At 45.1% G+C, this 16,079-nt stretch overlaps 1 protein-coding gene across 2 annotated transcripts in view; it reads left to right on the plus strand.

The window, feature by feature from the left end:
• LOC149363886 (Fanconi anemia group J protein homolog) overlaps positions 1-16,079 on the plus strand; it is a 54,517-nt gene that overhangs the window by 3,313 nt on the left and 35,125 nt on the right. For both annotated transcript variants that reach the window (XM_089573862.1, XM_089573863.1), the window contains exons 3-9: positions 1,390-1,501; positions 1,870-1,914; positions 6,203-6,805; positions 9,802-9,908; positions 12,212-12,411; positions 12,947-13,036; positions 15,092-15,191. In XM_089573862.1, the coding sequence (XP_089429988.1) occupies positions 1,390-1,501; positions 1,870-1,914; positions 6,203-6,805; positions 9,802-9,908; positions 12,212-12,411; positions 12,947-13,036; positions 15,092-15,191 (1,257 nt within the window). The remainder of the gene's footprint in view (positions 1-1,389; positions 1,502-1,869; positions 1,915-6,202; positions 6,806-9,801; positions 9,909-12,211; positions 12,412-12,946; positions 13,037-15,091; positions 15,192-16,079) is intronic.

Raw genomic sequence — 16,079 nt, forward strand, 5'->3', positions numbered from 1 at the left:
ACTGAAATACTTAAAATTGTGCTTGCGGATGCAGTTACGCCTAGCAAGACTGCACATTGTGACATGATGCTATTTTACAGTTATGGCACCTCCTGATGCACCTATTGTCTCTGATATGTGTGCAAAAATTGCAGCAATCGTCTTTCATAATGCAGCTTTGATCCTGGCTGCGGCGGTGGAATTTCGATGGAGGCGAAATTCTAGAGGCCCGTGTACTGTGCGATGTCAGTGCACATTAAGGAACCCCAGGTGGTCGAAATTTCCGGAGCCCTTCACTACGGCGTCCCTCATAGCCTGAGTCGCTTTGGGACGTTAAACCCAGTAAACTGATTCATAATTGTTTTGGTTCTACCATATTTTCCGGTGTACAAGACGCACCCTTGTATAAGACGCACCCGCCATATATACAGGCTGTCATTGAAAAAATTGGTATATAAGACGCACCCGTGTATAAGACACACCCCAATTTACCCAGTCAGGCTAGTGAGGCTTAATTAATATGCGACCATCGCAAAATGCAACGTACGTGTGAGAAGTTCTTAAGCAACGCTAAGTGATCGAAAAAGGCAACACTCGCGCCATACCAGCCCACGTTTTAGCACAAAAGAAAAAAGCGAAAGAACTCTCTTTATGTCCATAACAATTTATTTTTACATAAAACCTTCAAAGTCTTCATCTTCGAATGCGCTATCGAAAAGGGTACACGTCTGAAGCATTCTCTTCGCACTTCGTACTTGCAAAGGGTGACTAAAAAAAATATCGGCTTCTCTTGGCTTGTCTTGACAATGGCGAGAAGCGCGACTGTCGCCATCTTTTGGCATTTCACATTACCTTTGCTTGGGGCCTCCGAAACGGCCGCGTGTTTAAGATCCCGGAAGTGGTCAACCCCGCCGTTTCATGATAAAGTTCACCTAAAAAAGTTGCGCACGGTGGTCTCCGTATTGAAGTATTAACCATGTTACAACCGCGTTATTGGTAGTAATATTTTTTCGGTGAAAAAAGCTTGAACATGAACCTGAGTAATTTCTGAACTCGCAAAAAAAAAAAAAAAGAACAGAAAATTTGCATATAAGACGCACCCTTGTATAGGACGCACCAGCAAGATTTTTGAACAAAAAAACGCGTCTTATACACCGGAAAATACGCTACTAACTGGTGCTTCCTATCAGTGAGGATGTTGGGAGTGGCATTTTTAGAGCAGGCTTTCTCTGTTTTCAGCAGTTTTATTATTGCACTCTCCTGGTTTCCAATAGTTGACATTTGGGAAAACTTGCATGCGAGATCCAAGTGTGCCACATGGTTATTTTTGACTGATGGTAAAAGAAATCTGTGCAGTAATATGCTGGATATATGACCTTTGAGTGCTTATTTTCTTGCATCTACTGTCAGGTCCTGCAAGGCTTGAGGAACAGAAGGAACTGCCTCATTGAATCGCCCACAGGAAGTGGAAAGACTCTGGCTCTTCTCTGCTCGTGCTTGGCTTGGCAGAAAAAGAAGAAAGGTGTGCATTGAATGCTGGCCTAACGGTTGCTGTCCTAACTGTGCCCTAGCTCTTGGCTTGAATATCTGCTTTTAGAAGCAGAAGGATGTATCTGGACTTGCCTTTTTGCATTCAAAGCTTTAGTGTTGCTGTTTTCACTGATAGCCACATTCCGGTGGCTACTACCAATAGTGAAAAATTAATTACTTGGCAGTAGCTCACGACATAGCACTCTGTCAAGTGCCACAGGCTCTTTTTGCACAAGGCTTAGATCACACAAAGTAAGTAAGCTTTAGAGATAGGGAAATTCTGTATAGATCTGTAATTTTTTATGATTTCTTTTTTCTTGATTTTCATCTTCACTTAAGTATTGCGTGTTTATCTTCCAGAAATACGCCAGGCTCAGATGGAAAAACTGATGCAGGAGATGCGAGGTAGGTCACCTTATTTTCCTTTTACCCCATTCAAAGGTTTGCCCATATATACATCATGTCTGTGCTTCTTGACTCGGGTTCTCTAGGCTCATGACGATCATTCTAAGGCACAACTATTCTAGCTGCGGTGATGTGATTGCTGCGCCAGAAAGCTGACCTTGTTACGTGTGCATGGGTGATCTCCATAATTATGTCTGTACTCGTTTAACCGGCCATTGACATGCGGTCGGGCACCATCATGACCGCATCCCTTACTGCGGACTGCTGGCATTGTGACTGCGACTGCTGGCATTGTGACTGCAACTGCATCATTACGCGTATTTTGCTTTGAGCTGTTGCTTTTGCCGTGATGCCATCGTCGTGAGGAAGAGGTTGGAGGGGGGGGAGAAGGCGCAAATTACATGGTCTGTTCTGAAAGTAGTAGGACTCATTTTTTTAACAAAATTTATTCAAGAGAATAGTACAAACGATTACAATTTTTCAAGGTAGCACCCTTCCACACCTACACGCTGCTGCCAATGAGTTTTACAGTTTTCGTACGCCTCCAGGAACGCCTGGACCGGAATGCTGTTTAGCTCCCTCGTCACGGCCTGTTGAACCACCTCTACCGATCCGTGATGTTCCCTCTTGAGCGTTGATTTTTTTCTCGGGAATAGAAAAAAGTCTGGCGGGGCCAAGTCGAGGCTGTAGGGGGGCTGAGGCAGCGTTGCCGCCATGTGCTGGGAAAAAAATCGGGGTCCTCATTCACATGATGAAGAAGATCCTACCGGTTGGCCTTTTCCTCCTCTGACAACACTCCCGGCACCAACTTCGCGCACGTTTTCCTCATGGATAAGTTTTCTGTCACGATCTCAAAAACTTGGGTTTGAGGAATGCTCAAGTCATCAGCAATCATTCTGGTACTCATTCTACGATCACTGTTAAGTAAATGTTTCACTCGCTGCACATTTTCGTTGGTGTTGCTGGTCGAAGGGCGTCTGGAGCGGTCGTCTTCCTCCACTCTTTCCTTACTGTCTCGCAACAGCTTGTGCCACTCAAAAAACACCTGATCTACCCATGGAAGCTTCACCGTAGGCCTCCTTAATCATGTTGCGAGTCTTTTTGCCCGTTTTACCAAGATTTACTCAAAATTTGATCGTGTATCGCTGATCCAGTAAACGCTCGATGATTCTGCGTGACGAGACGTTTCGACAGGGGTTCACAGTACAAGCGACCTGCTCTCTTAAACGGCCGAGAGCCGACTGCCAATTTTCCCCAGCATTCCCAATATCCCCCTTCCACGATCCTGCGCGCGCACACCACCTCTCGTCCGCCAGTTCGCCCAGGAAAAAACCAGTCCTACTACTTTCAGAACAGACCCTGTATATGTGGAGTCAACTTTTTTTTCATCATCAAAGGCTGCGAATTGGGGGTCAACTTATACGCGGCACTATACAGTAGTTGGACAACGTGTTTTTTTTTTGTCTACTTTTTAATTGGCCTTTTCACACTTCCTCACACTCTTCATCAGCTTCACTGATGTGCGAGTGTCTGGCACAAATCGTGATATGCATCAGGGTAACAGTCCTGTTTTGACAACTGATCTCCACTAAGTGGCTGGATGCCGCATTCCCGCTTTTTGAGGCGAGCGCGAGTGAAGCCACCGGAAGTTGGATGGCTTGTGCCAGAAATCGGGTGTCTGCTGTGTATTTGAATGAAAAAAGTCATGTCTTTCGCCCTTTCATTCTCAGTTTTTTGTGTTGTTCTCGTGTAATGTCTGCTGTTATATAAAAGGAACAAGCAAGCTGAATGCGAGAAATGTGCTCATTGTATGCAGAATCCTGTAATTTCAGAGAAACTGAAGAAAGCAGGCATGCAGGTCTCGCCCTACCGTGGCCAAGGGGCACGTGCATTAAACACTATGTTCTTATCTGGTTCTTGTCTTCAGAGCATAAAGGAGAAGTAGTGAAATGATGATGAGGCTAGGTCATCTTAAAGGGACACTAAGGAGAAATTGAAGTTGACTTGCATCGACGGAATACCAGCTCCTGATTACAAAAACGCCATTCATACTGACAACAAAGCTCTTGTAACGTAGAAAAGAGCAAGAACCAAAATACAGGTATCGCTGCCACAGGCCAAACTCGCAAGTACAAGCTTCATGACGTCATAGGACAAAACAGTGTTGCTAGAACCAATAGTTCTAGCAACACTAGGACACGAGAAGCCACGAATCACTGAGGCGCAGCAAATGCATGCGCAAATCTTCTTGGCGTCGCCAGATGGCGCCACGTACCCGACAGCTATGCGCGCTCCTGCAGCGCCGGGACCAATCAGCGCCTGCATGCTCACAGCGGTATGCGGGCTCCCGGTATTCCGCTAACGGTAACAAGGTACACGGTATGCTAAAGGTGTCTATTTGTGAGAACTTCGTTGACGACTTCGAGAACGAGATCCATCGTAACGCTGGCAAAACGCCGGTGCAAACGTAAGCGAAGCGACGGTAGCGACGGCCGCAATAGCCGATAGATGCCTTCAACGTGCGGCCGGCGGTAGCTTTCTTTTCGGCTGCTGCTGGGCCGCACTGCTGGGCCGCACTGCTGGCCCCCAGAAATGACGGAGTCCGCGTTACGTCATGTGCACGTCATGTTTCACGTCATTTAGTCCTGTGTCGTCATAGGAGAATCCCAAGTTTGAATCAAAGCGGCGGGAAAAACTTTTTCAACTTCGAATCCAAATTTCTTAGAAATAAAGGCATCTTTAGCTGCCGGCCAAGTGACAACAAAGCCATGAAATGCCGAACTATCGGATTTTGCTATAAAAAAAATATTAATAGAGCTCTCCTCAGTGTCCCTTTAAAACCGAATTTTAGCGTAGCAAAGAAAAGGCAAACGATGGCCTGGATATCCTTACACTCGAAGAGCTACTTGTCATACAGCTGCCGCAGTTTCAGTTTCGAGTTGGTGGCAGTTGGTGGACGATGACTCTTCTCGGTACGAAACAGTACATGACACACTCCATCGAAAAAGCGGTACCCTACCTTTCGGAGGCGCTAATGTGAACCAACCAAACACTGCCGGCTACTCACTTGATAGTAGCCTCGCCCTCGGTTCGGTTCGGTCATAATTCAGTAAAATGGACACTGCAAAGTCGGCTGCCTGGTGAAAGTTTCCACCTCTTCTTTCTTGAATTTATCCCCCATTGATAGCATAATTTCGGCTTTTGCGCGGGAACGTGCATCACAGTAAAGAGCACAGTTGGCGACGCTAGCACAACGGGAAGACACAGGGTTGAGCAGATGAGGCTCCATACTTGCTGTGTGTAGCGACGTCCTGTCGTCTGCTAGTGTCATCCCATTGCGATGCATTGGACCCTTATTTTTTAAACGTCTTTCCCGAAGACTTTGATGGTCTTCTTGTGCAGTTGACGGCACAACAGGTAGGCATTGTCACGGAAAAGGACAAAAACGGCGAAAAGATGAAATGCCTAGTGGAAAACCAAAACTGAAACTGAAAAACTCTGCTGAGGTCGATTTTGTGCACTGCCAAAGGCTGACTTCCGGGGCAAGACCACTTACAGACGGTGGCTTCACTTTCGGACGCTCAATGCGCCGTCCAGCCCCCTAGTGGAGATCAGTGGCTTTGACCTGCGAGCTGTGTAATGGGATTTTAGCATAACTTTCTGAAGCCTAAATTTGAAAATTGTGTTCCTGCATGTTGACATATTATGTGTTTGTCTCTGCATCGTCAGTAAGGCTGCAGAGCACCATGCAGCAGCAATACATTGCTCTTTTTTTTAGCACTGCACCATTGCATATTTACTGGCATAATGAATGCACTTTTTCTTTCCTGTAAAGTTAACGAAAATTTCAGTGTGTATTCATTCTTTGTAGCGAGTATTGCTTGACATATCTTTATTAAATGATGTATCACCTGCTGGGAAACCCTGATATGACTGCAACCCCTTTTATGTTTGTTTGTATGTTTGTTCTTTTTATTGTTATGCATGTTCCCATCATCGCCGTTGGAAACCAATATGCCCCCCCTTATGTAATGCCTTCGGGCCTTTAAGGGATCAATAAATGAAATGAAATGAAATGAAATTACACAGGGTTAGCAAAATTTTATTTTTTGACAACCAAAATTACTGTTGTATTCATTGCGGCAGTGCGTCCACTATGCTAGTAAATACAATGTTTGTCGACACTATTTCCAGGTCACCATCACTTGCATATTGTGCACTGTGCTGTGCCGGGCTCTTGTCAGCAGCCCTCCGTTTATTTATTTTTTTTACCACCTCTTCCTTGCAGCCAGGGAGCAAGAGATGGAAGACTGCTGTCACTATGACCCAAGACGTGCAGCGACGGCACTGGGCAGTCCCACTTGCAAAGGGATTAAGGCGCGTACAGGTGTGGGCATTCCCACTTCGCCAGGACCATCATCGCCGGCTCTTGGCCGAGTGCATAAACACATCACCGAGGCTAGTCAGCCAGAAACTGCCACCTTGGCCAGCAAACTTTCCCCACAAGTGACAAAGGTTTCCATAGCGGGCAGTCCATCAGGTGTCATGCCTTCGAGTGACACGAATCAGCTGTCAAGCCAGGCTCTTTCATCATCTAGTGACCAGCCAGCTATTGTGTCCAACCAGGTTTCTGTTGCTGCAAATCAGCCGCCTCCGTCTGCAAGTCCGATGCCCGTCTTGCCCGCTGCCCTTGCCTCTCATCTTCCCGTGGCCCTCGGAGGTCTCCTGCAGTCGCCACCAGTGCCAGGCACAAGGTACATTGTGGTTCAGAACAATAGTGGCCAGGAACTGAACTTGAACACGCTGCTGTCACTGCCCGAGCTAAGGACAAGCAAGCAGACAGTCATTATCCAGGCACATCATACGACACCTGCTAAGCAAGGGGCAATAGGTGAGTGTGAAACATCTTTTTATGTCTTTTGTGTGCGTTTTACCTGGTCTCCTGTTTTCATGTGACAGCGTTAAAGAGCTTGTGTCACAGAAAATCTGGCGTCATTAACAGTGGCCGAAAAATCCACAAAAAGTCCCCAGAGAAGCAATTCTAGGAGGCAGGCGGGCCACCTAGGTCACGTAACCTTGTGGCGTCATCAAAACCTTCCCCTCTGGATTTCGAGCAAACTGCGCAATGTGGGAGGTGGCTAGAGGTTCCACTTGGTCGCTAGAGGTTCCACTTAAAGAGCAACCTGGGTTGCACAAGCCCACCGGTGGCGGCGCCTGCCATCTCAGGGTAGTGGTGCATCGCTTAACCGCTGCACCACTGCTCCAGGAGTGGTGTGAGGACTCTCAGGAATCTATGACTGTTAAGTAAAGGCTGACCAATTCTGCATATTTGGGCATTAACTCGTAAAGCTGTTGCATCATACCCTTAAGGTGGAGCTTAAAGGTGCACTGAAGAGGAATCTGAACTTGTCTTTTTGCCGCGGGAACTCGATCTACACGTTCCGAGCTTTCTTAGAAACTTCGATATATTGCCCTGTGTGGCCGATTTCCCTAATTAAATCGAATTAACGTCCGGCTCCCGCCTTTTTTTTTTTTAATTCTCCCTCGTACGGTGGGCGGAGTCGACCAACGCGTGGAGTGCCTTTCACCCAGTCCTGTGGCGGCTTGCCGCTCTGCCATCGGCGGAGTAATACGTAGTAGTCCGTAGTAGCTAATAGTCCGCACGTATTTTTATTTATTCGGGCTTATTTTGCGGCTATATTATCTGCGAATGAAACTATTTATTCATGGAAACCTAAAAAACAAAATAAAGCGAAAGCAAAGCCTCCACGGGACTGGGTGAAAGGCGCTTCACGCGTTGGTCAACTCCGCCCACCGTACGAGGGAGAATTAAAAAAAAAAGGCGGGAGCCGGACGTTAATTCGATTTAATTGGGGAAATTGGCCACACAGGGCAATAAGTCACTGTTTCTAAGAATGCTAGGAACGTGTAGATCGAGTTCCTGCGGCAAAAAGACAAGTTCAGAATCCTCTTCAGTGCACCTTTAAGTGTCCCCTTCAGTTTTTTTTGTCTAGTCTCTGGTGGTCTTGTTGGTGTGGTCATCTCTTGTCCCTGCTTGCACACTCCTTCTAATAGCTACACACTATTGCGTCGTCTTGCAAGTAGTGCAGTGACTTTATGTTACTACTGCTTGTAAGTGAATGAAAGGATGATGAAAGACTTGATGATATTGCCACGTATCATTGTAGTGTCTGTTCGTTCGCGCAAGGCCGCAGGAAAGGGGTGTTATCATTTGTGTTCGTGACGCGAGAAGCGACCGGACTAATCTCGATTGATCACAGCCATGCCGAGCTGCATCTACGTGTTTCCAGATTACTCTAGATGATCTCGACCTGTTATCTCGAAGTTTCCTTGCCGGCTTTAAATTGAACGATGCCGCGAGCAGCAGCCATTCGTAGTTCGACGATTGACGAGCACGCTTGTTGCTTACGCCGCCACCGAGTGAGTCAGTTCTTTTGCGGCGCAAGTCAGCCCAAATAAAGAACTTCGTTTGCAAGTCTTTCTGGTGTCTTCCTGACCGCTGGACTGCCGTCACTACAACGTGACAATATGTTGCTGGAATTTTTTTTTGGCGGTTCAGGCACTTGACATAAACATAATTGAATTGCACAGTTCTATTGCTGCTTTTTTAGTTTTCCGCGGATGCAATTATTATGCCGCATGCCTCCGAACTTTTGACACTTTGAAAAGATGCTCAGTGCACTGTTTGGCGACAAATGCTAAATAAAAAGGGAGGCAGGTGGTATGTGTGTCATGCTCCTCGTAGCTGTTATTTCTTGTCTTATTCAGGTTCTCTTTGAGTGCTGAAAAGCACTATAGTATTTACTCGCGTAACTTGCAGTTTTTTCCTTTAAATTAAGGCTTCAAAATGGAGGTGCGCACATTACGGGGAGGGTTTTGTGGACACATGCTGAAAAACTACAAAGGTCATAATGCACAATATATATACTGCATATTTCCGCCATACATCAACTGCTCAGTTTGCAATAAACATGCAACAGCACACTCACAAAGCCAGCAAATTGAGATGACAAGGTCTAAAACGGCGCCCTTGTGTGCGGATCAGCTGACGAGTGACAAAACGAACAGCTAACGGTTCGGTAGTTTCGGATTCTGGCACGCTCTGGAGGTTCATCCGGGATAGCGATTGCCAGCATTAGCGAGCTGGGTAAACAGCGAGGAATTTGAGGTTTTTTATTTATTTTTTTACCAGACCAGGTTTACAAACAAATGAGCAACTTTTTTCTTTTTTTTTTAACACTTGGAGCTGCAAGTATCCTGCTAGGAAGGGGCATCAGCATGGGGTACATACCACTCATGGCCCGGGTGAAACAATGGTAGACAATGTGTATAGGCTGGCGCCCTGTATACGTTGACCCCTAATTTCGAGTTGCCATTTTTTGTGAAAAAAAGTTTTAAAAAAGTTATACGTGGCCATATATGGTATGTTGTGGGTTTTGACCTTTGAATTCCTTGGGAAAGGGTGCGGCATGGCCATCGGCTGTTGCTGCCATTATTTCTTTCTGTTGTCGCTATCTCCTTTGTGGCTATTTAGCTGGTGCTTACTCATCTGCACTTCTCTGTTGGTGCGTCTTGGGAGAGAGGGTTATAATCAAGGCACCTGGGCCCTTAAAGCGGTCACTTTGGAAAGCCAGTCATGCTTGCTCCCAACTTCGCATTGGCTTGGCCTTGGTAGTGACACCATCCTTAGAGCAGCATCCTCTCGCCACTATAGGAGTAAATTATGGGAATAAATACTGTACATGCTGCTGGTTTTAGAGTGAGCTTGTTGTGCATATATAGTAACACCAGTGCAGTTTTTTTTCTTTTTATAGTCTCAACCACATTCTTCATACTGTTTGTGCAATTTTTTTTTTTCACGTGCAGGTGAGCCAGGGACACCACAGCCACCTAAAACTCCTGTTCAGCTGCCCATGGACGATGATGATGATGACTTTAAACCAGCTAAGAAAATGCGCCAGTCTTCCAAAAGTGTAAGCATGGGTTTTATTCTTACCTCTGTTTCAAATTAGCTACTGCCTGCACCCGTGGCTTTGCAATATACTGGAATAATTATGGTTCCTGCGACACTGTGCCCTGCTGGTTTCTTGCATGAAATTTTTAGACATTGTACTGGATAGGTTTTGAGGAGCGAATTGCTGTATTTACACCTAAATAGCATGACAATGAATGTGGAAAAAGTTGCGAATATAACGTGATCTCAGCCTGTTTGAGCTAACAACAGCCAAGGGCACGGGAGAAACGTAGACGGCGTACAAGAATTACAGGAGTAACGGATGCATCGGTGTTATTTGAGAGACACTTTAGAAACGTGCGCGACATCTTGGAGCACTGCAAAGCCTCCAGCGTATTAACACACACAATGTCCTGTGCCTGTTCGTCCTTCATTCCTTTCCCTACTCCACTCAACTCTTTCAGTGTTTTCTGTTTCTCAACGGCCCCTGCCCCTGCCACCATATGTCCCCGTTCATAGCCGCCCCCCCTACATTCCTCATGCATGCAGCGTGACCCCAAGGTCATCGAAAAGTTGGCTTCTCTGAGTGGCTCACCAGTCTTGTAGTGAAGGCCATTGTAGCTATCATCAGCTGCGAGAAAAAAAAAATCACGTTATATTTGCGCCTTTGTTCTGAATATAATGCGAGACGCATTGTGAAACTGATGATCTGAGGAAAGCAACTCACAGTATATTCGTTTAAATGCCATAAATAGTACCAAAGCAGACCATATTAAAAGGGAATTTTAATGATGGCATCAGGCATTATGGATTTAGGTTTTTCCTTTGCTTGGCATCAGATGTTGTTGTGGCATGCACTGTAGCTTTCCATATTTCAGCCTAATCTCTGCAATGTCGATCTGACGTGTCAAACATTTTAAATTCTCTTTCATGTGATGGTTGTTCAGGGGTGGACTGTCTACTTGGACTGCAGAAACTGTCACAGACTGTCTAGCGCTGTAGTTGATTACTACCTATTCATAGCTGAATTGGAATTCTCAGCCAGAATTTTTTTAAATAATGGGATGGGGGTTATTATGCCTGAGGTATGATCCCAAGTGACGAAAGCACAGTAGAGGTGGAATTTCCACTTGACATTTCATCCTTGGTTGTGGCCGCAGGGCTGTAACATTAGATTCAACAAATTATTTTGAATCTAATACAACTCTCAGAACTGTTGAATGACTTCAATTTACTCCCATTTGAGGAGTGCTGAATGGCTACCAGCAAAAGCTATATGGCATTCTCATAGAGGATATTATAACTTCATTAAAGTATACGTAGCTAGGGTAGTTGTTACTGCATGCTTAATTAGAATAAGGCACAACATAGTCTTGTTATTCTGAATATGTTGTAACTGTTCCCTTGTTTGATGTCTGCATTTTCTGAATTTTCCATAAAATGTACAAATATGGACCCATGTTACGATTTACGGAACTTGATATGTGAAAAGCAGTTGAAATTCTATTAACCAGGCTGTTGTCTGTGGTACCTTGTGCCGCCATGGGACAGGAATATGTACAATCTGTGAAATTATCAGCAGCAGCAGCTGCAACATTCTGCAGTAAAACGTCGTAAATTCAACCCAATTCAGTGAACGTTTCTTCCTCCTCCTCAACCCCCGTTAGTTCGGATAATGCGGACTGCCACCGTGGTCCCTGCGTATAGGCCTACCATGTTACCAATGCAATTGCGAAATGTCTCCATGTTTTCAACTGCAGGTAATAGGAATCTAGTATGACCTTTTGCTCGGCCATTTCATCTACATTTACTTTTCAATTTGGTTTAAGTTCTGCACAGTTCTTTCGGGTTATCAGACGAAAACTGGATGTAGTGAAAACATGCGTATAACAAAAAATTGTTGACTTTTCTCACTTTCGTTATATCCAGCTGTAACTGTATGAAGTGGGATTTATAAGCCATTACTTGATGCCTGTATTGCCGCTCGCTATTCAGATCATGTGCAGTTTGAATCAAGGAGAGCCTTTTGAATGCACTTCGTGTTGACGGGACCGAAGGTCAGTTTTAGCAAACTGAAGATGCCTATTAAGCGAGTTGAAATTATTGAAAGTTTACTCTATTTGTGTTGTCTTGTTCTTCAGTTTTGTACTCGTATGTCATGTCCTCCTCCCCGTGTAATACCCTCAACTGAGGAGGGGACGGGGCGGGCAGACAGACGGACGGGCGGGCGGACGGACGGACAAGCGGGCGGCGGCGGGCGGACGGACGGACAGAAGGGATGGATGGATGGATAAACTGCAACTTCTTTTTTCTTTTTCATAGCCCATGCAGACTAAGGTGGTAAGCACTGCTGCCCTACCAAACATGGAGTCTGCACCAAAGAGCAGTGCCGCAAGTGTCAGTGCAGCCATCGACGAGTTGTGCCAGCAACAGCAGCAGCAGCAGCAGCAGCAGCCGTGTCCCACACAACCAACTACGCCTTCCAAAGGGCCCCCAGGAATAGCGGACAAGCCGATAGAGAAGTGAGTCGTCTGGATTTTCATTGGCCACACAGGGCCCTTGCAGCCTTTTATCTTTGTTGGGACAACTCCACCCAATTATTGCTTTCAGCAAAAATTGATTCTATGGCTCTTTTTGAGTATGTTGATGTTTGTCCAGCAGGAAAAGACGCATTTATGGCTGTGAAAATTTAATTTAATTATTCTCCTGCCACTTGATCCAAACTCTGTCTGTTTACACCAAGGAGGACGGGTTGCCATTGTTTGGAATTGTGTGTGTGTGTGCGTGTGTGCATGCGTGCGTGCGTGCGTAGCCATCCATGCTCAAAAATCGGATGTTGACGTGCACATTTTACCTGAGAAATCGGCCGGCGAGGATGACACTTCTATATATTTCCTTTTTTCTAGATTTTAAAAGCTCTGTTTCCAGTGAGACTGATATCTTTGAAATGTGCCCTATTATTCATGAATGTTGTTGCTTTGAACAGCTCACCGTGAGCATATGTTTGTTTATACAAGCATGTCTCTTTTCCTCTTTCTCTCTTTTCTCATATACAAGGGTACCCACAATCTACTATGGCACAAGAACCCACAAGCAAATTGCACAGGTGGTAAGAGAACTGAAGAAAACCGATTATCGTTATGCTAGGTAAGGCATGTTTTACTTGCATGCTCGACATTGGAATGTTTGGTTTGGTTTATTAGGGTTTAACATCCCAAAGTTACTCAGGCTATGAGGGGCGTCATAGTGAAGGGCTCCGGAAATTTCAACCCCCTGATGGTTTTTAAGGGGGGATGTGGGGATCAGATCACAAAAATCACGAAAAAAGTCGATTTTTGAAAAGTATGCTTTTTGGCATCTCCAACACTGTTTGTATGTTGTACTGAAATATTTCACCTAAAAATAAACTTAAAGCGCTCCAAATAAATATATTTGTCGGCATCTACACATAGACAGTGTGTGCTAGCTTAGAACTTTCAGGCTTGTTTTCTCGAAAGTTTGTTTTGAGCTTAATACCGTGTTCGTGGAGAGCGTAGCACAGCAATGAGTGCATGGATTTTTACCCCGTTTGTTTTGTTGTGATCACTGAAATGTGGTCTTCGTCAAGACAGTCTCAGATTTTACCATTTAGGCTCACATGGTAATTAGAGCATGATACATTATAAACATAAAAGAAGGTGCATATTGTGTCCTTTAAAAAAAAGAGCAAAGAAATTAAAAAAAAAAAATAAGAGAGTCTTGACTTACACCACACTTAGTAAATATTAAAAGGATTTACAGACCTGTAGGCTGTTTTTTCTCATGCTAGGCTTTCCACAAGCAAGCAACATGGGGACAACGTATAAACAATGATAAAAGGGGGAACCTACTGAAGCTGTCATTGTGAAACTTAATATCTGATTGTTTGATGCTGATTTAAGCCAGTCTGCCAAATTTCATCACTCTAAGTAGAAAAATAGAAAAGTTGGCTTCGATCCCCTCATCCCCCCTTAACATGCACTGACATATGTGGCAATACATTTGAATGACAGAGTACGGTAGAACCCTGCTGTTATGTTTTTCTTGGGCTGTGGTAAAAAAAAAAATATTATCAGCCTGAAACATAGTATATATAGTATTTATAGTATTTCTTATAAGCAAAACGTGCTTCTACGGATGTTGCTGTGGCTCTTGCTATCGTTTTGCATGCGGAGGGTGTCATGAACACCCTGCAATGGCTCTCCATCTACTTGAGTAGCTGTTGGCAGAAGGGAGATCACTGTGAGTAGGGAGAGCACTCGTGGCACAGGCGAAATTGTGACATGCGTGCACTTCTGCGCTAGATCCTACACAGTCCTTGACTGTTCTGATCTGGAAATTGTCCCTCTTTAAGCTGCAGGCGAAAGGAAAAAAGTGAATGACAGAAACATAAGCCTTGGAGCCAACCCGCACAACCACATCAAGTGCAGAACTGCTCGTGCAGCATTCCTTGTTTCATTTTTGCACCTTTGGTAGTTTGCGCTAGAGGTGCAGCAGCAATGGCACAGCACCAACAGCCGCAACAAAATTCATGCTGCCCGTAAACATGTACGGCGTTAGTGTGGGCGGGCATACTAGAAATCACCAAACCTAGTGGCAGTCAAGCGCCAATGAGTTCCACTGAATTATCTGAACTGTTGGAGTCCAGAAAATCGGTCAGCTACTTTAGTGGAGAACATAAGAGTAGATTAGTCGAGCAGCAAAAGAATAGAGACGGTTGGCGAGGAAATTGGAGTTACACTTAACTGGCTGCATGACAACTTTTACTAGCCTACTGTGAAAGAGAGGCGCCCTCTTTCCTCAAATATTTTTTGTGTTAGTTTTCTGTAAAGGAGGATTCTATTTAGTGGAAATGCAGCAGAAGCAGCAGAATTGTCTTCTATAGCACCTTGGAGGCTAAACTGATTCAAGTCTAAGTGTAAAGCATTTAAAATGCCTTTTGATGTGCTAGTCGTACGTATCGTCTGATTCATCTGGAACCTGTGGCTCACTGGAGTGCATGCACAAGACTGTGGAGCAGTCAAGCTGCGGTCTGCAGTTTGCAGACTAGCAGATGTGCTTGCCCATTGCTTGTGTCGCGCGCTCGATGTTCAGACTGCAAACGGTTTGCAACCGCTGTCGACACGACAGCATAATGTGGCTGTTACAGCGCTCACTTCCCTCCCCACTCTTCGTGTCCTTCAGAATGGCAATCCTGTCCAGTCGAGAGAGAACCTGCATCCACCCAAGGGTGTCGAGGTCGTCCAACAAGAATGAAATGTGCAAGGAGCTTATGGAGCAGATGGTCTGTTTTGCTAATTTTTTGTTTCTTGTTTCTCTTTGTTGGCTTTGACAAAAGACAGGGTTAACTGAAGACACATGGGAGAGGCCTATGCCCTGCAGGGGGCGTAGTCAGGCTGATGATGATGATGATGATTTTGAGTTGCCTGCAGTGTCGTGTGAAGTGCAGTGCTAGTTGATTACATTGCAGGCATCTTTAAATTCTGTAGCGTTAACAGGGCTGGCAAAATGTGCTTTGTGTAATGTCTGACGTCTTGTCTGCTGTAGTCAGCAGCTCGGTGAGAATAATAAGGTTAGCGAAAGCTGCTAGTTATCGTTGGTTGTTTTGTGCATGTGATCGAGTTTTACTAAGGCATTTGGTAAAGAAAGTACTTAGATTGTGCCGCTAATAATTGGGTAGGGAATAGAAAATGCTGCTCTTTTAAGAAAGAACATGCGGAGATAGCGTATACATGCAAGGCAACAGTGATGAAGACAGGTTCGAGGGGCTCGTGCACAGAATTACACACTTCACTGGATAGGGCACAAGATTAAAATCCTTTCCTTTCTCACTCTCTACTACAGTGCTGTTCGGGTTGGTAGCAATGTGTGTCACAAACATGAGGACAGGACTGTGCATTGATAAAAGCATGTGGTCAATATCTGCACAATAGGGGATATTCAAAATTCCGCAAGTGCGCTTTCCCGCATAACAAAGTTGTCCCAAACAAGATGGCTGACCATGCGTTTCCAGCTGAAACAAAGCATGTAAGACTGGTTTTTTGTTTGATTCTTCCAAAATACGTGTCTTACATTCTATCTACACCTTTAGCGCCTGTCCTGTAGCCCACGTAGTTCTTTTATAGCAAAGTCGGCCATCTTGTTTGGGGCAACATAGTTATGTGGGAAAGCG

Source organism: Amblyomma mixtum, chromosome 2, assembly GCF_055824585.1.
Source record: "Amblyomma mixtum isolate Tamu chromosome 2, ASM5582458v1, whole genome shotgun sequence".
Lineage (NCBI taxonomy): Eukaryota > Metazoa > Arthropoda > Arachnida > Ixodida > Ixodidae > Amblyomma > Amblyomma mixtum.